The following is a 24289-nucleotide window of genomic DNA, read 5'->3' as shown; positions in this document are numbered from 1 at the left end:
CTGTAAAGTAGGAAAAGGGAGTAATCGTTTATGAAGTTCAGGGAAGACTTCACGATGACAGAGAGTTGTGTTTTTTGTCACATTTGTACAACCTAAGGTTTCCCCCTTTAACCATATTCAGATACATAATTCACTTGTGTGGGTTACGTTCACAGAGTTATGCAGCTTTCACCATTATCCATAACCACCACTCTTCAGCACTCCCAGCAGAAGCTCTATGCTGATTAAGGTTTGACTCCCCCTTCCCTAACCCTCCCTTGTCCCTGGTAAAACCTGTATTGTGGATTCTAACTCTGTAAATTTGCTTATTCTAATTATATCATATCATTGCGGTCACAATATTTGGCCTTTTGTGTCTCGCTTATTTCCTTCACCATGATGTCTTCAAGGTTTGTCCATGTTGTCACGTGTCAGAACATCATTCCTTTTATGACTATGAATGATACTCCATCATATGCCTGCACCACCTTTTGTTTTTCCATTCCTCTGTTGGTGGTCACTTGGGTTGCTCCCATCTTTTTGAAAATATGAATAATGCTGCTGTGAACATGGGTGTGCGGAAGTCTCCTCAAGACCCTGCTTTCAATTCTCTTGGATTTATACCGAGTAGAGGGATTGCCAGGTCATATGGTAATTATCTGCTTAACTTTCTGAGGAACTGCCAGACTGTCTTCCACAGCAGCTCCACCTCTTTACATTCCCACCAGCAGTGAATAAGCGTTGTTATTTCTCTGTATCTTCTCTAACGCTTGTTATTTTTTGTTTTTTAAATCGCAGCCATTCTACTGTATATAAAGTGGTGTCTCAGTGCGGTTTTGGTTTATATCTCCCTAATAGCTTTATGATGTTGAGCATCTTTCATGTGCTTTTGGCCATTTGTGTATCCTCTTTGGAGAAATGCCTTTTCAAGTCTTTTGGCCATTTAAAAAATTTGGTTATTTGTCTTTTTGTTGTTGAGTTGTAGGATTTCTTTATAGATACTGGATATTAATCCTGTATTGGATATGTAGTTTCCAGATATTTCCTCCCATTCGGTAGGTTATCTTTTCACTTTTGTGATAAAGTCCTTTGCACAAAAGTTTTAAATTTTGTTGAGATCCCATTTATCTGTTTATTCTTATGCAGTGTGGGCCTTTGATATAAGGTCTGAGAATCTGTTGCCTTACATAAGATCCTGAAGATGTTTCCCTCCATTTTCTTCTGCATATTTTATAGTCTTGGTTCTTATATTTAAGTTTCTGATTCATTTTGAGTTAGTTTTTTTATATGGTGTGAGATAGGGGTCATCTTCATTCTTTTACACATAGATAGCCAATTCTCCCAGCACCATTTGTTGGAGAGATAGTTTTGTCTTAACTGAGTGGATGTGGTATCTGTAGCAGTTTGATATTATCGATGAATTCCAGAAAGAAATATTGTATTACATTTGTAAACTCGTCTTTTCCTCTGGGCGTGTTAGAATGTATTGGCTTCAGAGGTTTTATTTTTACCCCATTAAGTAATGATTAAGGCTTTGATTGGGCCACAGCAGTAGGACATTGAGTCCCGCCCTCTTTGTGGGCTGATACTCTCAGATAAAACTACACAGCAGAGCAGAGGAGTTGTTGGAGATTTGATGCTGGCCTGGGGAAGTAAAGACACAAAGAAGGAGGACCCAAGAGAGTTTTTTGAGCTGAAGCCTGGAAAGTGAACCCACAGAAGAATATAGGGGAATAGAGACAGCTCTTTAGACATGGCAGGAGTCCTGGGGAGAGAGACAGAGTCTTTCACCTGATGGTCTACATCTGGCCTTGTGGAAAGAGCAGAGGAGCTGAGCCCAGAGAGAAACAGAGCCCTGAGAAGAGAGGAACCCAGGAAGCCTGAACCCTGGCAGACGTCGGCAGCCATCTTGCTCCAACGCATGGCAAAAGACTCTGGTGACGTGAGTAACTTATGCTTTATGGCCTGGTAACTGTAAGCTTCTACCCCTTTATAAAAGCCAACAGAATTCTGGTATTTTGCATCAGCACTTCCTTGGCTAATATAGCTAACCTAGTCAAAAATCAGTTGACAATAGGTATACAGGTCTATTTCTGAACTCTCACTTTGATTCCCTTGGTTTATATATCTGCCCTTGTGCCACTACCGTGCTGCTTTGACCAGTATAACTTTGTAATAAGTTTTAAAGTCAGGTAGTGTGAGGCCTCCAACTTTATTCTTCTTTTTCAAGATGACTCTGGCTATTTGGGGCCCTGTACCCTTCCATGTAAATTTATGATTGGGGGGAGTGGATGTGGCTCAGCCAGTTGGATGCTCACTTACCAAATGTGAGACCCTGGGTTCAGGTCCTGGTGCCTCTTAAAAAAGCTGAGCAGACATGAGCCCTGCCACAATGAGCTAGACGCTGCCCCCACTGCAGCCAGCAGATGCCACAAGCCAGCAATGCCTGTGGGAAGCAGACGTGGCTCAGGCCGTTGGGCACCCGCCTCCCATGTGGGAGGTCCCAGGTTCGGTTCCCGTTGCCTCCTGGAGAAGGTGAGCAGACAGCAGACAGACAAGAGAACCATCTGGGGGGTAGGGGCATAAAGAAAGAAAAGTAAAGCAAATAAATCTTAACATTTGATGATTGGCATTTGTTTCTGCAAAGAAGAGTGTTGGAATTTTATTTGGAATTGCATCGAATCTGTATGTTAGTTTGGGTAGAAAGAACATCTTAACAATATTTAGTCCTCTAACCCATGAACACTAAATGTCCTTCGATTTATGTAGATCATCTTTGATTTCTTTTAGCACAAAAAGTTTTCTTTGTACAGGCCCTTTATGTCCTTGTTTAAATTTATTCCTAGACTTTTGATTCTTTTAGTTGCTAATGGAAATGGAAAGTTTTCCCTTAATTTCCTCCTCAGATTGTTCATTATTAAATGTTTATAAAAACACTATTGATTTTTGCATGTTGGTCTTGTATCCCAACTCTTTGGTGAATTCATGTATTAACTCTAGTAGCTTTTTTGTAGATTTCTTGGAGTTTCTATATGTAGAATAATATTATATGCAGATAGTGAAAGTTTTACTTCTTCTTTTCCAGTTTGGACACCCTTTGTTTCCTTTTCTTGCCTAATTTCTCTAGCTAGAACTTGTAGCATAATGTTAAATAAGTGGTGACATGGGGCATCCTTGTCTTGTTCCAGATATTTGAGGGAAAACTTCCAGTCTTTCACCATTGAGTATGATAAGTATTTTTATCAAAGGATGCTGTATTTTGTCAAATGCCTTTCCAGCATCAGTTTTGAGGATCAGTGGGCCACCCCCCCTTCATTCTCTTAATGTGGTATATATTACATTAATTGATTTCCTTATGTTGAGCCATGGTTACGTATCTGGGATAAATCCCACCTCATCATGGTTGTGTTAGTCGGCCAAAGGGGTGCTGATGCAAAATACCAGAAGCCTGTTGGCTTTCATAAAGGGTATTTATTTGGGGTAGGAGCTTACAGATACCAGGGCATAAAGCAAAGGTTACTTCCCTCACCAAAATCTATTTCCACATGTTGGAGCAAGATGGCTGCTGATGTCTGCCATGGTTCAGGCTTCCTGGGTTCCTCTCTTCCCAGGACTTGCTTTCTTTCTGGGGTCAGGGTTCTTTTCTTCTCGGGGCTTGCTTCTCTTTCCTCCACGTGCTTACTTCCCAGGGCTCCAGCTTAAGACTTAAGCATCAAACGCCAACCAAAACTCCAACAATAAAAACCCTCAGCATCATAAAGCTCCAACTCTGTCCTTTGCCATGCCCTTTTATCTGTGAATCCATACTCACCAAGGAATGGGGTCTCAATGCCCTACTGATGTGGCCTAATCAAAGCCTTTATCATAATTTAATCACGCCCAGGTACGGAACAGTTTACAACCATAATCCAGTATCAATTTTTGGAATTCATAACTATATCAAACTGCTACACTCCACTCTCTGAATTCCAAAAAGACATTACAATATTAAAAAAAACTTAAATCAGTAATAATACAAGTACTAAATCATATTACAATCAATTTAAAGAAATACAGTTTATCTTGGGGCAAAGTCCCATCTGCTATAGACCTCTGAAACTTAGAAAACAATTTATGTTTCCAACCCAGATGGACAAAGGATAAACATTTTCATTACAGTAAGGAGAAATTGGGAGGGAAACATGAGTAACTGGTCTTCTACATTTTAGTAAACCTGCAGGACATGCTTCATTAGATGTCAGAGTCTGAGTGTCATTCTTAAGATGATGGTTTCTTCTCCTTGGTGCCTTATGAGAACCCACCCTTTCCACATGCTTGCCCAGTGGCCATTTTCTTTGTTCCACCCTTATCAAGCATCTGGGTGTTAACCAAGCTCCAGACCTCACACCCTCGAAGAGTGTTGGGGTGATTGCCACACCTCACCCAATCTTTGGGTTAGAGTCTTAACCCCCCTAGTACAGTGGCGTGAAGACAACGTTCCCCCTCACCTTTGGCATACAGGCTCAGCCCTCTCAGAACAAGGAGTTGACCACCTGGCCTTCCCTAACCCATGGGAGGCAGATCCACCCCTCTCAGACCTGTGGAGTGCTGACCTTAACCACCCTAATCCTTGGGGAATGTGCTCCACCCTCTCTGTTCCCTGGAGCAGCAAAACTCTCCTGGAACATCAGGCAGGAACATCCACCCTCTTCAGCTGCTGAGGCAAATTCACACTCTCTCTGCACATGGGTGGGGTTCCTTTATTGGCCCATGGTGAAGTCTTAATTCCAGATCTCAGCTTCCATGGTTTTCCTCTTAAAGTCATTTCCCCTTCAGTCTCTTCTTTCCATGTCCCTTTTATTTCAGGCTGACATTGGTTTTGTTCATACAGCTCTCTCAAAAAGTCTGTTCATCTAGCATGCAGCAAGCAGGGGTCCAAGCCATGAGATAGTAAGACTTTCCACAGGTCTTTCTGACATAACTGCATCTTCAATCCTGATTTACAAGTTCCAAGTTTAGTTAAATCCTCCAATGGGAGCTTGATTTCCAGAAGCTTGGAATTTCTGGAGTCATTTTCTGTTTTCTTTGTGCCCAAGAATTGAGTCCTCAGTTTATCTCTCTCATCTAGCATTTTGCTATAAGCTGCAAGCAGAAGCCAAGCCACATTCTTTGCATTTACTTTGGAAAGTTCTTCAGCTAGATGCCCAGGCTCACCATTTTCAAATTCTGCCTTCTATAAAATACCAGGAGTTAATCTTGCTAAGTTCTCTGCATCTTTAAAACATGGATACCTTTCCTCCAGTTTCCAATAATAGTTTCATCATTTACTTCTAAGGCATCATAAAAAGTCTCTTTATCATCCATATTGTTATCACCAGTCTCTTCAAAGCACCGTAAGTCTTTTCTTCCAAGCATCTCACAAATTCCTCCAAAAAATACCCCTTACCCATTTATAAAACCTTTCCAGCATTTTGGTAATTGCAAAATCATTACCCCGCTCCTGGTACCAAAGCCTGTATTAGTCTGCCAAAGGGGTGCTGATGCAAAATAACAGAAATACTGTTGGCTTTCATGAAGTGTATTTATTTGGGGTAGGAGCTTACAGTTACCAGGCCATAAAACATTGGTTACTTTGCTCACCAAGGTCTGATTCCACGTGTTGGAGCAAGATAGCTGCTGACGTGTACGAGGGTTCAGACTTCCTGGGTTCCTCTCTTCCCAGATCTTGTTTCTCTCCATGCTCAGGGTTCCTTTCTTCCCGGGGCTTGCTTCTCTTTCTTCTGTGTGCTTGCTTCTCGGGGCTCCAGCTTAAGGCTTCAGCATCAAACTCCAACATCAAAAACCCTCAGCATCATAAAGCTCCAACTCTGTCCTTTGCCATGCCTTTTATCTGTGAGTCTCCACCCACCAACGGGTGGGTTCTCAGTGTCCTACTGACATGGCCCAATCAAGGACCTAATCAAAATTTCATCTCTCCCAGGTACGGATCAGTTTACAAACATAATCCAGTATCTGTTTTTGGAATCCATAGCTATATCCCCCCTCCAGCTCAGCAGCCTGCACGCAGGCGGCTGGGCAGGGGCGAGCGTTGCCAGCACAGCAGGCCCTGCACGGCTTGCTCTAGCCAGGTGGTCTTGGAAACATGTGCAGGACTCTCTTGTTCTACCCTGTGCTGTTGTGGACGTGTCTGAGCATGCTGTGGTTGGCTGTAGCCATGTGCCACGGGATTTTAGCCTGCTGAGGTACATACCGAGCTGAGGAGGGGGTGCAAGGTGGGTTCCAGTGAAGGGGCTGCTGGTGCAAGACAGTTTATTGTAAGGTTTTTGGGGAGAGGTGTGTTGAGAAATTTGAATATTTGTTAAGCATCTTTCTTTAAGGTTAATGTGTGATCAGTTGCTTTTGCAAAATTAGTGCCTTGATGGTGGCTCACAGTTTCTGTTTCCAGTTTTAAGAAGTATGAAAGTACTTTTATCCCCAGATCAAGGTAAGTAGCTTGTGTCATTGTGCTTTGGTTTCTGAGCAATACCTGTGACACTTAGGAAAGTGAAGCATGTTGACTGAGCGACCAGTGCATCTCCAGGGGCCTCACTTGCCGCCTGTTTGCCTAGGGAGCAGATCGTGAAGCAGTCCACAGACCTGGTGTGCAGGGCCTACGGGGAGGTCTACGCGGCCGTGATGGACCCGGCCAGCGGCTACCGGGACCCGGAGGGCCTGCTGCTGCGAACGCCGCCACAGGTGCGGGCTCTGCTCTGCTGACCGCCGAGCGTGCCGGAGCTGCCTGTGCGCCGGAGCGTCTCCGCTCTCCACCTCCACACTGCAGTGTCCTCTCTGTTCTGAAACATAAGCTGTACAAGAGAGGGTTGAAGGATTTTTTCACTAGTTCTAAATTAAAGGCAAAAAATTTGTCTAAACAGTGTTCAGGATATGACCCAATGAAATACCACTTGGCCCTGAGGTTCCTTTGCTTTCCGATTAGTAACTGAGTAGGCATCCTTACTCCCTTTTTTAATAGCATGGCCCATGTCTCTGCCCCTAAAATAGCTGCCCTAAAAAGGTTGTGAGAATAGATAAAAATAATAGCAGATTGTGCTGCTGATACACATAGCTGTGAAGCTCCATTCTAGTTTACTTTAGCAAACACAACATAATGATACACATTTTTATGCAATTTTAAATATACATTCAGCCATGAGGAAAAATGAGGGAGAAAAGTAACCTGAGCCAGGTGGGCTCCACTGTGGCCTGCCCGGGCCTGCACTCGGCGTGGTCAGGCCTTTTGGGGCTGCGGCCGTGTAGGACACCAGCGCCTGCGTTGTGTGTCGCCTGGTGTTCCGCCAGAGAAGCAGCAACCTCCTCCATCACGGGAGAAGCCGCTGGAGGTGGTGTCTGGGCAGTGGCCCCTCACAGAGAGCTGCGGGGGCTCCAGCTTCAGATTTGTCATTCAGATTGCTGGGACAGTTCTGTTTAGTGTAATTTCTTCATTTCTCGTTAGTCTATAAAAAGAGGTAATTAGTCCCTAAATTTTAAATGAGAATTCAGGCACAAGGTAGAAAGTTAATGAATTTAAAATAATTTGAAAAGTAGTAAAATAAAATCATTATTTATAGAACATGGCCATTTCTCTAGCTGCAGTTTGTAATTACTTATAGTAATATAATTCTTTTGGACCAAGAATGATTATATCTCATCTGTTTAAATCTGTATTTTTAGTCTTTACCCTTCAGTGAGTTTGTATGATGTATAAAAAATAGAATATAAAATGATGTAAATCAAAACCTTAAATTTACATAATTTGTACTGTGAATAAAAATTGATACCTTACCATTAGTGAATGCTTTTATTTTCTAGAAAAAATGAATTTTGCTTTTTAATTGGTTTTCTCAAATACAGTGTTAATTTTCAGAACAGTGATCATTGCAGTTTTTTAAATATATCTCATCAGTGTGTTTTTAGATAACGTGCTAATACAAAAGAAGTACAACCTAGGGCCAAATTGAAATAATCGGTGGACAACCGGCAGAATGTGGGACAATATGCTCTTAGAACCAAGTGGTCATGCATTAGCAGCATAACCGTTAGCTATGAGATACGCATCCTTCTTTGCATTTTTTTTTTTAAATTTATTTTATTTCTCTCCCCTTTCCCCCCCCACCATTGTCTGCTCTCTCTGTCCATTTGCTGTGTGTTCTTCTATGTCCACTTGCATTCTTGTCAGCAGCACTGGGAATCTGTGTCTCTTTTTGTTGCATCATCTTGCTGCGTCAGCCACTTCTGGGCAGGCTGCGCTTTTTTGTGTGTGGGGTAGCTCTCCTTGCGGGGCACACTCCTTGTGCGTGGGGGACACCCCTGCCTGGCACAGCACGCCTTGCACGTGGCAGCACACCACATGGGCCAGCTCACCACATGGGCCAGGAGGCCCTGGGTACTGAACCCTAGACCCTCCATATGGTAGACGGACGCTCTCTCAGTTGAGCCACAACTGCTTCCCTGTTGGCGTTTTGAACTGTTCTGATTTGGCATTAAGTGCAACCTCAGATGCTGCACGCCAGCCCCTTCAGAGAGAGCAGGCCTGCCTGGCGGTGCTCTCCTCTGTGGAACTTTGCCTTTTCTTTCCCTGTGCCTGCGCTTGAGCTGGTGAGAGCCGTGTGAGGACAGTGACCCATGTGCACCGACGGGCATCACCTTACATTAATCCTCCCTGTCCTCAGGTGAGCAGGCAGTGTGGCTCTGAGGTCTCCTCTGCTGCTTTGGTGGATTTACCTTCCCTCTTCCCATTGCAACTTTCGTGCCCACACACTGACTGCCCACCCTAATTTATTGAGGAGGTGGACATTTTCAGGCTCGTTCCTCATTTACTGACCCTCAATGTGCCCTCTTTCTCCGTCTTTGCTCTGGGTGCAGCTGGAGTTCCTCCTCCCCTGGGACTGCCCCTCCCTTGGTGCTCAGGACCCTTTTTCTCACCTTCTCTGAGTTTCTACTTCTTTCTACTTAAGCAGCAGCCTCTGCCCTCCCACCCTCATCCAGAGGGCAGAGGGGGATGTTTGCTGGCTCCATTCCCCACAAAAGCTGCAGCAGCCAGCAAGAACTGGCAGAAATGGCTTTCTCAGTGCTCCAGGAAACATTTAAAGGCCTGCAGTAACAGGGCGAGGCATGAACAAGAAAAAGGCAAAAAAAAAAAAAAAAAAAAAAAAATTGAAATAATAAAATATAATAAAAAATTTAAAAATTAAAAAAAAAAAGGCCACGTAAAAGCGGTTGGAGAATGTGTATGTAGCTCAGTGGCTGAGTGCCTGCCTCCCATACACAAGGCCCTTGTTTCAGTCCTTGGTACCTCCTAAAAAAAAAGTCTGGTAGCAGAGGTAGCTCAGTGGCTGAGTGCCTGCTTCTTGTGTACAAGGTCTCAGGTTTGATGCCTGGTACGTCCTAAAAAGAAAACCGCAACACTTTTTGGGGAGTGGATATAGCTCAGTGGTTGAGAATCTTCTTCCCATGTACAAGGTCCTGGTTCAAACTCGGTACCTCCTACAAACAAAAAATCCAGCTCTCACTGGGGAGTTGATGTAGCTCAGTGGTTGGGTGCCTGCTTCCCATTTATGAGGTCCTGGATTCTATCCCTAGTACCTCCTAAGAAAAAATGTGATTGGATGTCTTGGCCCCTTCCACCGCCCCCCTCCCCCTCCAGCTCAGCAACCTGCACTCAGGTGTTCAGAAGATAGATGCATAATAGGTGGACAGATGAATAGATAGAATGATACAGCAGGTGTGGAAAACAACACTGGTGGAATTTGGATGTCTGAGGATACAGGGTTGTGTTGGAGTTCTCTGGAATTTGTATTGTAATTGTCCTGTAAGTTTGAAAGTGTTTAAAATAAAATGAAACAGCCTCTGCCCTGTCTGGACTGTTCTCGGTGGCATGCACAGTGCTGTAGTGTTGGTGGCATTTTAAGAGCGTGTCCTCTCCCAGTTCCTTGCAGCTCAGCTTCTCTGCCTCCTTGCACTGCTGTTTCCACGTGCTGTCTCGCCGGCCTAGCCTTCCAGTCTCCTCGGTCTACCCGTCTCGCCTCGCCCTCTCACCACTGCAGAACGCATCTTGATGAGATCCCCACCACCTTGTACGTTGTCACATCCATTGGATTCTTCTCTACCTTAATTTCAATTGAACTGTCACAGCTCTCCATACTTCTCTTTGAAATACTGTGCTCTCCAGGCTCCCGTGGCACCTTGCTTTCATAGTTTTCCTTCTGCCTCACTGGCCAAACCCCTTTTTTACTTCCTCCCCTAGATATTTTCACATAACATGATTTGTCAAAGTTGACATTCCCTAGGACATGATCTTGGAAACTCATTTTTGTCTCTTTAGCCTCCCCTTGAGGGTTATTTCCTTGGCATAACCAACCTATCCTGATTGAGAATAGCCCACATGTCTTGACATATAGCCACATAATAGAACACTACAGCAGTGAAAAGATGATTTTCAAAAACAATAATGAACAATAAAAGAAAATCAGAATAATATATTTTTCCATTTATAGAAAGTTTTTATATAGATTAAAGCACAATTACACACTGTTCATGGATACGCATGTATGTGGTGAAGCTGTTGCGGATACATAAAAGGAATAATGAACACAAGCTTTATCCCTCAGGAGGGAAATACGGGATTCACTGAAGGTACTTCTAATGACTTACATTAGGTTGCTGGCATACATATGTTCATTTTCTAAATGCTTTATAGTTTATACACGTTACATGAACTGTTTATACTTCATAATTTAAAAAGATAAAAATTTGCTTAACAGAGAGCCTGTGCCAAAGTTAAAATTCAATAGATCTTAGCTATTTTCATTACTCTTATTTTTACTAGATACCTTTATTAAGTACTCGCCAGGGACCAAGCCTTGTAATAAGTACCGGGCTTAAAAGATCACTTACCATTCAACACCTTTTAATAACAACACTCAGAAAAATATTGACGGTCCCTAATAATACATAAGAAAACTACTGGAACTGAAAAATGAATCCAGCAAAGTTGCATGCTATAAGATTTAACATTCAGGAATCAGTTGTGCTTCTATACAACAGCAAAGAATATTCTGAAAAATGAAAAAAAAACCCCAAAACATTGACATTACCCTCTAAAAGAATAAAATAGGAATAAATTTAAGAAGGCCTTGAACACCGAAAACTACAAAAAGTTGATGAAAGAAAAAAATAGGTCATCCTGTGCCCACATTTAGGAAGACTTAATATGCTAATATTACCTAAACTACATTCAGATTCAATGCAATACCTACGAAAATCCCAGCAGCCTTTTTTGCAGAAAGGGAAAAGCTGATTCTCACATCCATATGGAAACAATGGGCCCTGCATAGCCAAAACAATATTGTGGAGGAACAACCAAGTTAAGGGTATAACACTTTCCAATTTCAAAACAACAACAAAGCTACAGCAATGTGGTACTGGCGTACAGACAGACATATTGACTAATGGAATAGATTGGGAATTCAGAAACAAACCCCACGTGGCTAGTTAACCGATTTTTTCACAAGGGTGCTATGGACATTAATTGGGGAAAGGATGGTCTCCAACACATGGAGCAGCAGAAACTAGAATCCCCTTGAGCCCGATGAAGTTGGACACCTATCTCACACCACATGCAATTTTTAACTCTAAATGGATCAAAGACCTGTGCATAAGAGCTAAAACTATAAAACTAGAAGAAAGTGGAGGAACCTCATCTGGGGTTTGGTAGTGATTTTGTAATATGACAAGACACGAAAACAAGCAACAAAAAATAAATACGGGCTTTATCATTTAAAAATTTTGTATGTCAGGACACTATCAAGAAAGTGAAACTCAGAATGGGAGAAAGTACTGGCAAATCATATATCTGATTAGGGTTTACTATTTGGAATATATAAAGAAATGCTACAACTCAGCAACAACAACAAAATGCTGCAATTTAAAAATGGCAAAGGACTTGAGTAAACATCTCTCTAAAGAAGACATACAAATGACCAATAAGCACATGAAAAGATGCCCAACACCACTGATAATCAGGGAAAGGCAAATTCAAAGCCACAGTGAGATGCCACTGCACACCCACTAGGATGGCTACTGAAAAAAAAAAGCAAGTACGTGCTGTGGTACTGTAGAGCTGTGCAACCACTGTAGAAATCATGTTGGTGATTCCTCAGAAAATTGAAAATAAGAATTACTATATGATCTGGCAGTATTATATATCCCCAAAAACAAAGTAGGGATTCAGACAGATATTTAGTCACTGAAGTTTATAGCATTATTCACAATAGCCAAAAGGTGGAAGCAACCCAAGTGTCTATCAACATGGGTACATATAAAAGACAAGAATAATTTGCTTTTTTTTCCCTCTCTTTTTTTTTCTTTATTTTTTAAATGTTACATTCCAAAAATATGAGGTCCCCATATACCCCCCACCCCCCTCACCCCATTCCTCCCTGCATAGCAACAACCCCCGTCATCATGGGACATTCATTGCGCTTGGTGAATACATCTTTTAGCACTGCTGCATCACATGGTCAATGGTCCACATTATAGTTTACACTCTCCCCCAGTCCACCCAGGGGGCCATGGGAGGACATACAATGTCCAGTAACGGTCCCTGCAGTACCACCCAGGACATTATTTGTAACTCCTTTTTTTCTTATCTGATTTAAATGAAGAGTGCATAAATCAATAACCATATTGTCTATCACACAATGTACAAATATGTGGTTTGTGGCAATTACAACATAAGGGAGAAGTGGAGTTATGTAGGAGCAAAGGTTTTTATACTTTTGAAATTTTGGAAAGTTGGTATTAATTTGAACTAAATTGTTATAAATGAATATATGAATTTTAATTCCTGGGAAGCCATTAAGAAAATGCTTCAAAACTGAATAGTTAAACAATAGAGGAATCAAAATAGCACACTAAACTATATCTGTTCAGCACTAAAGAAGGCAGTAATGGAAGAACTGAAAAAAAAAGGAAAGAATAGAAAGCAAATAATAAAATGACAGAAGTCCTTATAATTACTTGCATTAAATATAAGTGGGTTAAAGTACAATTAGAAGGCACAGAATGACTAAATAGATTTTTAAAATATTTACCAACAATATGCTGCCTGCAAGTGACTTATAGATTCAGAGACATGGGTTGAAATTAAATGGGCAGAAAAAGCTATTCCATACAAACAGTAATCAAAAGAGAGCAGAACTGGTTATACTGTCAGACAAAATAGACTTGAACACTAAAGGGCATTATGTAAAATGCTCAGTCTATCAAAAGGATATAACTAATATACAAACATATATCCTCCCACAACAGTACTCCAAAATACATGAAGCAAAGGCTAACATCATTGAAGGGGGAAATAAACAGTTCCACGATAATAGTTACAGACTATTGCCCACTTTCAAAAAATGGGAAGAACAATTAGAACATCAGCAAGGAAATAAGACTTGAACAACACTAAGAACCAAGTACATGTAGCAACCAGCATCAGATTACACATCACTCTACAGTATGCATGCATGCTATCCAGGATGGACCATATGTTAGGCTACAAAATGGCCTCAAAAACATTTAAAAATATTGAAATCATAGATAATATGTTCCCTGTCCATAGTGGAATGAAATTAGAAATCAATAAGAGAAAGAAATTTGGGAAATCCACTTATATGTGGAAATCAACATATTCTACAAAGAAATCACAAAAGAAATTAGAAAATACCTTGAGATGAAGAAAGTTTGGTATGAAACAAAATAACAACATAGTGAGATGCAGCAGAAGCTATGCTTAGAGGAAAATTCATAGTTTTATGTTTATTCAGAAGGAAGAAATAAACTGCTACCTAACCTTCCACCGTAAGAAACTAGAAAAAGGGAAGCGGGTGTGGCTCGAGCAGTTGAGCTCCCCTCTGCCATATGGAAGGTCCAGAGTTCAATGTCTGGGTCCTCCTGGTGAAGGCACGCTGGCTGGAATGAGCTGGCAGAGCAAGATGATACAACAAAAAGAGAGGATTGACAGTAAGAGATGCAGCAGACCAGGGAGATGAGGTGGTGCAAGAGATTATTTTAGCTAATGGTGCTGGGGAAACAGGATATCCACATGGAAAAGCATGAATTTGGATGCCTACTTCACACCACGCAGAAATTAATTTAAAATGAATCAAAGACCTAATATAAGAATTTCAACTACAAAACTTACAAGGAAACATAGGTGTTAATTTTTTTTACCTTGTATTAATCTGTGGTTGGTTAAAAATGGCAATAAAACACAAATATCCAAAGAAAAAAATTTGATAAAAGATTTTTAAAAGTTTGCATCTAAGGACATTATCAAGAAAGTGAAAAGACATTTCACATGGAAGAAAGTATTTGCAAATCATGTATCTGATAAGGGCCTACTATCCAGAATGTATAATGAACTCCTACAACACAATACATGGACAAACCACTCAAAAAATGGTCAAAGGATTTGAATAGACAGTGTTCCAAAGAAGACATACAAATGACCAATAAGCCATGAAAAGATGCTCAACATCATTAGTCATTAGGGATATGCAAATCAAAACTGCAATGAGATATCTCCTCATACCCACTAAGATAAGTATGATAATAATTTAAAGGACAACCACATGTGCTGGTGATAATGTGGAGATAGTGGAATCTTCAAGTTGCTGGCGAGGAAGTAATGGTTCAGCTGCTGTGGAAAACAATTTGGCAATTCCTCAAAAAGTTACAGGCTGCACTCCCATATGACACAGCAAATCCACTCCTAGGTATATGCCCAAAGGAATGGGTCACATATACAAGAATAAGTGTTTATAGTAGCAGTATTTATAATAACCAAAAAAGGAAAAAACCCAAATATCTGTTAACTGCTAGATAAACAAAATGTGGTCTAGCCATACAATGGACTACTATTTAGCCATGAAAAAGAAATGAGTACAGATTCATGCTACAATGTGGATGAAACTTGAAAACCTTGTACCAAGTGAAGGAAGGCAGACACAAAAGGGCACATGCTGGTTAATTCCATTTATGTGAAATTTCCTGTGGAATAGGCAAATCCATAAAGATAGGAAGTAGATCAGCGTTTTTCAGGAATTGGGAAAGGGACATCTGGACTGGCTGCTCCAGGAATGGGGTTTCTGTTTTGGGCTGTGGAAAGGTCCTGAAAGTAGAAAGTGGTGATGGTTGTACAACATTGTGAATATAATGAAATCCACTGAATTACATGCACTTCAATGGTTAAAATGGTAAATTTTATGATATATACATTTTATCACAATAGTAAGTTGCAAAAACGAATTGAATTATATTAAGTCAGTTTGCATTTCTTAAATTCTCTGGGCACATTTTTGTATCTTACTGTGATTTTTAAAAGTTAGGGATTCCATCTGACAACCTTGAAAGTCACAAGGTGAATATAATTTTCCTTGAACCGGCAGCAGTGCTGACACGTAAATATGCAGCCATAGAATACTTAGCTGTTTTTGTCTTTTATACAATATGGATTTTTAAACACCATACAAGTAGAATTCAGGGTCACATATAATGTTGAATATTCGCAGCAGATCAGGTAGTTTTTCCTATTTCGTTAAATGTGCTATTGAGATAATCTTAGAAATAGCCCTACGTATGGTTACTTTGGGGCTATGATTGTATTTAAGCACAACTTTCTGTCATTTTGAAGTTACGTATTTATTTCTCCTCAGAATGTGCTTTTGGAGGCAGGTAATTTAATTATGAACTTTCACAGATCCAAATATAAAATTGCAATAAATTACCTACACATTGAATATAATAATCATATATGTACATTGGTCCATCACGCTTCACATTCATGTCAGGGAATGTTATAAATAAAACTTTCCTGGCACTGATAATTTAGTAAGTAAAAATAAGTGGTACTAAGCTTACAAAACTGAGCTGAATTGGGGAAAATTTTTGATAAGACTAAAAGTATCCAAGTGAAACATTTGCTTGCTTTAGGAGGAATGTCACTTTTTGGAAAGTATTTTGTCATTGTTTTCTTGGAATAGTGAAACGCCAAGTCTACTAGGATTTTCAGAGTTTTGCCACCAGGAAACAGTGATTTCCTTGACTATTCTGTTTCCATCAGTGTCCTATCCTGAAATTCCACTAGAGCAAGCACGGTTTTCCACCTACTGAGAGAAAATGACAAGAAGCAGGAGTGCCTTTTCCTGTGCCAGCCAGCATGGGAAGCTGGGTTTCTGTGCTGACATACGAGCATTTCTAAGGGCGTGTGGGTCTGGTTTGTGGAAAGCTGGCAAGAGCTGCGAGTGCTTCACCGGCCCAGCCGTAGGTGGAACACAAGATGGTAATGAGGATTGAACTGAGGCAGAAGAATGCGTTTGCCTTAGGAGCGAAGCGTTTAAGGAAAACAAAGATTTGTAATAAGTATTTAATAACAGGCCAGGAATTTTTCATATTAAAAAACTGTATTCAGTTCCTTTTCATAAACGTAAGTCTAAGTGAGGCTAGCATTAAAAAGCCAAAAAGCTGCTGTGAAACAAAAAAATCACAACAGCAACGAGAATGCCCCGTGCAGGGCTAGTGCCAGCCCCCGGCTTTGTTCTGCATCTCGCAGTCTTCGTCTCTGCAGGTGGCAGGTCCCCAGCCAGGGAGCTCCTCGAGCCCCTGGGCCCTGCGGCCAGCGCGGCTGCGCCCGGCCTGACGAGGGCAGTGGCAGCGCTGGGCACGGTGACTTCAGTCAGGCTTCTCGTCCGGGATCTTTGTTATGTGCTGCTAATTGGTTTGTTTTGTGCCTGCAGCAATGAAAACGCCATCATTACCTTAGCTCCGTAATGAGTCTTGGTATCTGGTGGGATACTCTTATTTTTTCACTTAGAGCGCCTTAGCTCTTGGCCTTCTGCTAGTCTACTTAGATTTTAGAATCAACTTGTCACATTTCTCAAGCTGTTGGGAATATGACTGGGATTACTTGAGTCTATATGTCAACCTGCAGAGAATTGACATCTCTATGATAATAAATCTCCAAATCATGAATGTCTTGTTTCCTATTTAATTATGGTATATTTAGTGTCTTTCAATAAAATTTTATAATTTTCTCCATATACATCTAAGAAGACTTAGGTATATTCCTAAAAAATTTATAGTTTTTGTGAATGGTATCTATTTTTAACTTATATTTTAAAATTTTCTGTTACTGTATATGGAAATGTAATTTATTTTTGTATGTTGATTATATTCCAGGCACCTTTCTAATTCTCATTGTTTCTAATGATTTTGCTTTGGGCTTCCTATATATACATTTATATTATTTGAAACTAAATAAGTTTTGCTGCTTTCTTTGCAATCCTTATGCTGTTTATTTCTTTTTCTTATCTTATTTTGCTGGCTAGGACCTCCAGCACATGGTTATCAAAAGTAATAAGGGGAAACTTTCAGAATTCAGATTTTAAAGGAAATATGTCTAATATTTCACCATTAAGAACCCAGCACAGCTCAGAGCAGTTAGGCCAGGGGCCTCGGCTGGAGGCCCGAATGCCAGGTGGGGCAGGGGCTCAGCTGCAGGGCCAGGGCAGGGGCCCTCGAGCCCAGGGGCAGAGGCGCAGCCTGCACTGCCCGGCACATCCCACATGCTGCGTCGTGCGCCCAGCGTCCTGCAGCCACCTCCTCTGGGCCTCCGCCCTTCAGCGTGGCAGCTTGAAGGAGGCGAGCCAGGGCCATTTCAAAGCCTTGCGAGAGGCCTGCACTGGGCACACGGCATGGGGGCGTCACTCGGGTCGGACCCCCGGCCACCCGGTACTAAGGGGAAGCCTTAGTAATGCCGGGAGTTTTAAGGATGAGTTGATGCCTTGTTCTGCCATTTCCCATCCCGCCCCTTCTCCCCCCTCTGCTCTTTTCCCCCAAACCAGAGCAGTGGAAAATCTCAACCATTTGAATTTTACCAGAACGGAGGCTCTTCATTGGTAAGGGCTGAGCATTTGGCCCCAGCCTTGCTGCTTCTCTCTGTGGGACTCACATCAGCAGCCCTCCCCGAGCTCCCTGGGGGACGCAGAAGGGAACTTGGCGAGCTCGGGGAGTCAGGACTGGATGGGGGAGATGCGTTTGCCAGCCTGAACCGCTTGCCACGCAGTGGTCGTCCTCCGTTTCTGCACCCAGGAACTGACCTGAGGAGTCAGCGGAGGGTTTAATCACACCTGAAGCGAGTCGGTCCCCGGGCTGCAGCTGTGAGCCTCGCCCTGCTGCTGGGGCAGGTCCCCGTCCTTCCAGCCGCTGGACTCAGCGGGGCTCGTCGGGGACACTGGCAGGCACCGGCCACTCACGCTCACCTGCCTGAGACATGAATCAAAGGCCCGAGCTGTCAGCGCCCACACAATCGCCTGAGTGTTGAGACAGCACCGCCGGGTCTCCCGGCCTCCCGGCCTCCCCGGCCTCCTGGCCTCCCAGTCTTCCTGGCCGCCCGCGCCACGTGGCAGCCGAGGCCGAGGTGAGGCCCCGGCTCGGGGACGCGAGAAGTAACTGCTCTTGAAAGCGCCCGCAGAGGTGAGCAGCTGGTGTTCTCTCTCGAGGAGTCTCACATGGCTCTGGCGACTTGGGGTGGAGGTAGCTGACCGGTGCGAAGGCGGCGGGTGTGGACAGAGGCGCCTGAGCGCCCCTGAGGGGGTGCGGCTGCCGGGCAGTTGGCTCCTGCCCGGGTCAGGGCTGCAGCGTCAGCTCCGAGTTCTGCCCCGAAGGGAAAGGGCCGTGGGTCCCAGCCACGGGGCCCCGGACACTGCGAGGCACGGACACCGGCACGAAGGGACGCCTCCTGCCCGCCTGGCCCACGCGTCCTCTGCGGCTTCCTGCCGCACGGCTGTGCCTCCGCGCCCGGGGCTGAGCTTCCACCTCGCGTTTGAATGAGGCGGTTACACTTGACTATTACGTGCAGTTACCCTCGTCCCAGCGGGTGCCCTGGGGTCGGGGTCCCGCCCTCCCCGCACCCGGCCGCCCAGCCCCTCCTGACCTGCCCTGCGGTGCCAGCGTGCGTCTCCCGGGTCGGGCAGGTGCACACACCTGGTGTCCCCACCGTGCGCCTGGCCTGGCTCTTGTCGCCGTGCAGGCCCTGGGTGCCCGGGCGGCTGGGAGGTGCCGTCCTGCGTCTGAGCAGCCCCGGGGCTGGGGGAAGGAAGGTTTGTCCTGAGGTGTCTTCAGACCCCGGGGAGCAGGAGCCCTGTGAGCCCCCGGGGTGCTGCCCCCGACCAGCCCGGACCCCCTGGGGCGCCGCCGCCACCCGGGCTCGGATTCCCGGGGTGCTGCCCCCGCCCGGCCCGTGTGGCCGTGAGGCCCCTTGGGCCGGCCTGGGGTTCACTCCCACCCGGAGAGTCCTGGCGCCATCCTGGGGGCTCGCGTCAGAGCGTGCCTCCCCTGTAGCAGGTGCGCGGTCTCCTGCGCCACAAGAGAGCGCCCGTCGTGGCGGTGGCCGAGTGGGCCCGCGGCCCCTCTGGTGTGGACGTGGGGAGGCCGGGTGCACGCCTCTGGTCGCAGCGCTGGGTGGCTTGGGCCTGCCTGCTCTGGAAGAGCAGCCATCCGCTCCGCCTCCCCGGCCGGCAGCAGCCTGGGCTCGTCGAGAGTGAGACGCTCTGTGCCGCCCTCGCTCAGCGCCTGGTGCAGCTGCCCAGCGCCTGCCGCTGTTTCCAGACGCTAACGCGGGGCCTGGCGCCGGGGAGCCACACCCGAGCCTGAGCGCTGCGCCTGCAGCCGGCTGAGCCCCCTGCGGGGCCGGAGCAGTTAGGGGAAGGCTGCGTGCGGGCAGGGGGCGGCGGGAGACCCGAGGGGCCCGGCAGAGGTCGTTTGGGTGGCGGGGAGCCCTGGCCGCCTTCGACAGGCCTTGCACTGGCCCGAGAACTGGTGGGTGACGGGTCAGCACAGCGGGCAACGGGCTCCCCGTTAGGAGGGGCCGTGGCTCGAGGGAGCCCCCCAGGCTCGGGGCGCACCTGACCTGGGTGCGTGCTCCTGCGCTCCTGCTTCCTGCCATGGGTGCTCTTAGTTTTTCTACGTAGCAGTGAGCCCGGATCAGTGCTCCAGGGTGTTGGCTGCCTGCTGCGGTGACCAGCGACGGCGAGCTAGCCGAGCGGGGCGTGGTCAGCTCTGCGAGGCGGCAGGCGGGAGCTGGGGGCTTTATGCAATGACACCCACAGCCACCGCCACCTGCTCCGCGGCCCCTGCGGGCTCTCAGATGCGGTTGCCGGGCTCTCCTGGGCAGCTCGTGCTGCGGCCAGGCTCTTACCCCGGAGCTGTCCTTGGAGAGGGACCGCGGCGATGCTGCAGCCAGGGGTGGCACGTCCACCGAGACGGCCGTGGCCTCCTACAGCTCCTCCACGGGAGGGTCACTTGTGTCCCGTCCTGACAACTGAGCTGTCGCAGGGCTATGGGGCCAAGAGCAGGTGACCGGTGACAGGAGGAGCCACGGCCGGGCCAAGTGCAGGCGCCTCTCGAGCCTGGCTTGGAGCCTGACCCGATGCTGGCTCTTCCCCTTTCTCTCCTTGTGGCGTGGAGCTCTGTACCCCAGAAAACATGCCCTAAGCTCAGCCTGTTCCTGTGGGCACAAGCCCATTGTAAGCAGCACGTCCGGGTGAGGCCCCGGCGGGGGTGGGGGTGGCGGGCCAGGGGCTCTGAGTCCTAAGCTGAGCCGCAGAGGGACGGCACGGTGGAGAGAGCTGGAGGGAGTGGCCAGACGCACCACGTCCACGGAACCCGAGGAGGAGGGGGGCCGGGGGCCACCACGTGCCGTCCACGCAGAGCGGGGCCCAGGATCGCCTCCCGCAGCCCCAGGCCGCCTCCATCTCTGGGGAGGGCACGCCTGGGGGACGCCCGGGTTTGACTTGTAGCCGTGGGCTCTGCCGTCCAGGCCAGCCCGCCGCGGCCTCGGTTCTGGCAGCTGGGAGCCTAGAGCCCGTCTCGCTGGGCCGTGCGCCACAGCGCGTGTGTTTCCCGCCTGCTGCTTAGAGTCGCCTGTTGATTCCGCCATAAATGCTGTGGGGTGGATATTGCCCCCAGAGTCACGTCAAGTCCCACCTCTGGAGCCGCGGTGTGGCCGCGTGGGGGAGAGCGGCTTTGCTGGTCAGCTTTACCCACGTGCTAAGCGGATGGACCTTGGGCACCGTGGCAGGAGAGAGACAGGGCGCCTGAGTCGCGAAGGCCGGCCAGCCACGGCAGGACGCTGCAGACGCTGGCAGCACGGCCGCGCCACAGTTTTGGACTTGCAGCCTCTGAACCGCAGGGCAGCCAAGCGATGTGCAGGTGCCACGTGTGGCCTTAGTGGCAACAGACCCAGGCCAGGGCAGCGGGGGAGCGGCCGCCTGCTCTCGAGGGCCAGCACCCACGGTCAGAGCCGGCAGAGTGCCCCGTCCATCCGCCGGGAGAGGGAGGCTCAAGAGGGGCCTGTGGGGCGGCCGGGGCATGGGCTGGGGGCCCAGGGTGTGGACTATGGGGCGGCCAGGATGTGGGCTGTGGGGTGGGACGTGGGCTGTGGGCCCGGGGCGTGGGCTGTGGGGCGGCCGGGGCGTGGGCTGTGGGGCGGCCGGGGCGTGGGCTGTGGGGCGGCCGGGGCGTGGGCTGTGGGGTGGCCGGGGCGTGGGCTGGGGGCCCAGGGTGTGGACTGTGAGGCGGCCGGGGCGTGGGCTGGGGGGCGGCCAGGGCGTGGGCTGGGGGGTGGGCCCTGGGTGTGACTGGGGGGGTCTGCAGGGCATGGGCTGGGGGGCAGCCCTGGGGTGTGGGCTGTGGCCCCCGGGCATGGCCCGCTCCCGGGAGGCGTCCGCCCTGAGGTGTTGGGAGCAGCCTGCCCGCTGCCTGGAGCTGTCCAGAGGCCGTGGGTCCACCTCGCCCCAGAAAGCCCTCAAAAGCCACAGCTGGCCTGTGGGCCCGACAAGGCCAGCCCTGCCGGCCGCCTCGTGCCCGCAGCCCCTGAGCCCAGGGCCGGGGTCGGGAGCCGCCTGCGCCCTGAGCACAGCTGAGCCGCCTTCGCCCGCCCAGGCCCTCTGCCCGCGCCCCTGGCCTCAGCTCGTGCCCTTCGGGGAGCAGGAGGGCTGCGTGCCGAGCCCTGTCCTGGGGCAGGGGCTGCACCACTGCCCGCCTGGACCCCCTTCTCTCCGCTGCTTGCCGGTTTGGGTCACCGCTTGGGGCCAGGCCGCGGCTGGCTTGAGCCCCTCCGTGGACTCGGTGCTGCTGTGGGGGAACCAGGAGCCTCTGGCCGCGAAGGGCCGTGCCCAGGGTAGAGCAGAGGTGGGACTGCCGGGGAGGCAGCTGGCTGCCCGGGGCAGGGCGTTGGGGACGCGGCCACACTCTTGCTCCTCGGGCGGAGTTGGGCCTGGACTCAGCGGCTCTGAGGCCTTTGCAGTGGCCGCTGGGTGGGCGAGGTCGGCCCGAGAGCAAGGGCTGGGGCCGGGGTGAGGCGGGCAGCGAGCCTCAGCTCCGCATCTGCGATGGACACAGGAGGCAAGACAGCCCCGGAGCCGGGCCCCTGCGGCTTCACCGTGCAGCCCCAGAGCCCGTGCCGGCCGCTGCCGGCTGTGCTGAGGGCAGCCGCGGGGAGCGGGATGCGTGCCCAGGCGCCAGGGGCCTCCGGGGCCAGGAGCTTTGTGGAAACCGGTGACTCCCAGTGACTGAAGCTCCCTCGCAGCCCCGGGCGCGGCGAAACGACGCTCTCTGCCTTGTGGCCCGGCCTCCTGGCAGCCGTGCAGTCCCATCCCTTGGTACGTGACAAACGAGCCCAAACCCGGTGGTTCAGTCCGTCGGCCATGCCGTCTGCCTGCGGGCCCCGCAGCGCTTGGCGGGCGGCTCTGGCTCGGCGCCCTGGCCGGCTCCGGTGCTGGACATGCAGGCGGTCCGGCCCTCCCCGTGGGCTCCCACAGGCCCCCAGGGCGAGCCACCGAGCGGGCCCAGCAGGGGCGACTCGGCACGGGGAGTCCAAGAAGCCGCGCGCCGTCGCTGGTGCCACGTTCTTCTCACCGGCTCGGGTTGGAATCAAGGGGAGGAGAATTATACCCGTCGCTGCAAGGGAGGAGTTCAAAGGGTTTTGCAGAGAATTTCAAATCGTTGCACCATTAACCTTGGCAATTGAGTCTCTGTGCTCTGGACTCTTCATCAGCAAAGTGGCAAGAGTATTAGATGGAAGCGACCCAAGCCGAGGCCTTAGGGCAGGGCAGGGCGTGGGGCACTCGGGCTCCACAATCCCTGCCCCAGGCCTGGCCTGGGGACCCCTCCGGCTTCACAGATTCGCAGCACTGGCTGCTCCAAGGGCGGCGGTCGTCCCCTCTCCCCCGGGAGATTGTTTTTCTTCTTAATTCTGCAGCATAAGGAGAGAGCGGCCGGCGTGCTCCAGCTCCCGGATGCCTGCGCTTCGCCATCTCCGGGTGGAAGCCCCGCGGCTCTGCACCTGGCCGGGACCTCACCTGACAGTTCTCAGGCTGAGTCGTCGCTGGGAGGGCAGCCGCACCTGCAGCTTAGGCCCCCAGCGGACGCCCAGGAGCCGGGGGTGGGCGCTGTGAGCCCGCGGGGAGGGGCTGCGGCATGGGCTGTGCCGCGCGGCTGGGAGCATCTGTCGTGCCCACGCCCTGAGACCTGGGGGCTCCGCGGAGCGTCCATGATGGAGCAGACACGTCTCTGTGCCAAGGGCGTCGCTCCTGCTCTGTGGAGAAGACCCAGAAGCTCACATCGACTCCTCCACTGCCCTGGGCGCCGCTGCTTTCTGCTGCGTATTCGTCCTTTTACTAAATTAAGCTCTAATTGCAAACACAGTGCATTCAGGGAGTTGTGTGTCACCCTAGCGAATTATCGAAGCCACGGAGGGGATGGGAACCCCGAATTTGTAGCCATTTGGCCAGAAGTGCAGGTGGCCCGGGTCCTGACTGGCAGCTGGTGCCTGTGGCTGCCTAGAGGACGGCCCTGCGCCTGCCAGGTCAGCCCCGGTCAGCCCCAGTGGCCTGAGGCAGAGTTGGGCCATCACGCAGGCCTCACCGTTGGCGTTGGAAGCGCTGGAGGCGGCAGCTTTTGCAGCCCTTTTAGTTCCTCAGCCTCGTCGTTCCTCCTCGCCGGAGGACGTGGCCTGGAAAGGTGCTTCCCGGGCCGTGGAGGCAGCAGGAGCAGAGTGCCAGGTGCTCGTGAGTGCAGCCCGAGCCGGTTCAGGGCAAGGCGTCCCCAGGCCCTGTCCTGGGTGGCCAGGAAGGGACCAGGGCCCGGGTGGCCTCAGAGCAGCCACGGGGAGCCGCGGCCGCGCGTGTGACCCACGGCCGCACCGGAAGCTGTGCTGGGGTAAGTCCATCTGACAAATCCCAGG

At 48.9% G+C, this 24289-nt stretch overlaps 1 protein-coding gene across 2 annotated transcripts in view; it reads left to right on the top strand.

The window, feature by feature from the left end:
* COG6 (component of oligomeric golgi complex 6) overlaps positions 1 to 7779 on the top strand; it is an 88375-nt gene extending 80596 nt beyond the window's left edge. For both annotated transcript variants that reach the window (XM_004450938.3, XM_071208136.1), the window contains one exon: positions 6567 to 7779. In XM_004450938.3, coding sequence (XP_004450995.2) covers positions 6567 to 6714 — 148 coding nt within the window. In that variant the 3' untranslated portion in view covers positions 6715 to 7779. The remainder of the gene's footprint in view (positions 1 to 6566) is intronic.
* Positions 7780 to 24289: the final 16510 nt, after the last annotated feature.

The sequence above is a fragment of the Dasypus novemcinctus genome, chromosome 15, assembly GCF_030445035.2.
Source record: "Dasypus novemcinctus isolate mDasNov1 chromosome 15, mDasNov1.1.hap2, whole genome shotgun sequence".
Classification (NCBI taxonomy): Eukaryota; Metazoa; Chordata; class Mammalia; order Cingulata; family Dasypodidae; genus Dasypus; species Dasypus novemcinctus.
This window is presented reverse-complemented; position numbering and strand designations above follow the sequence as displayed.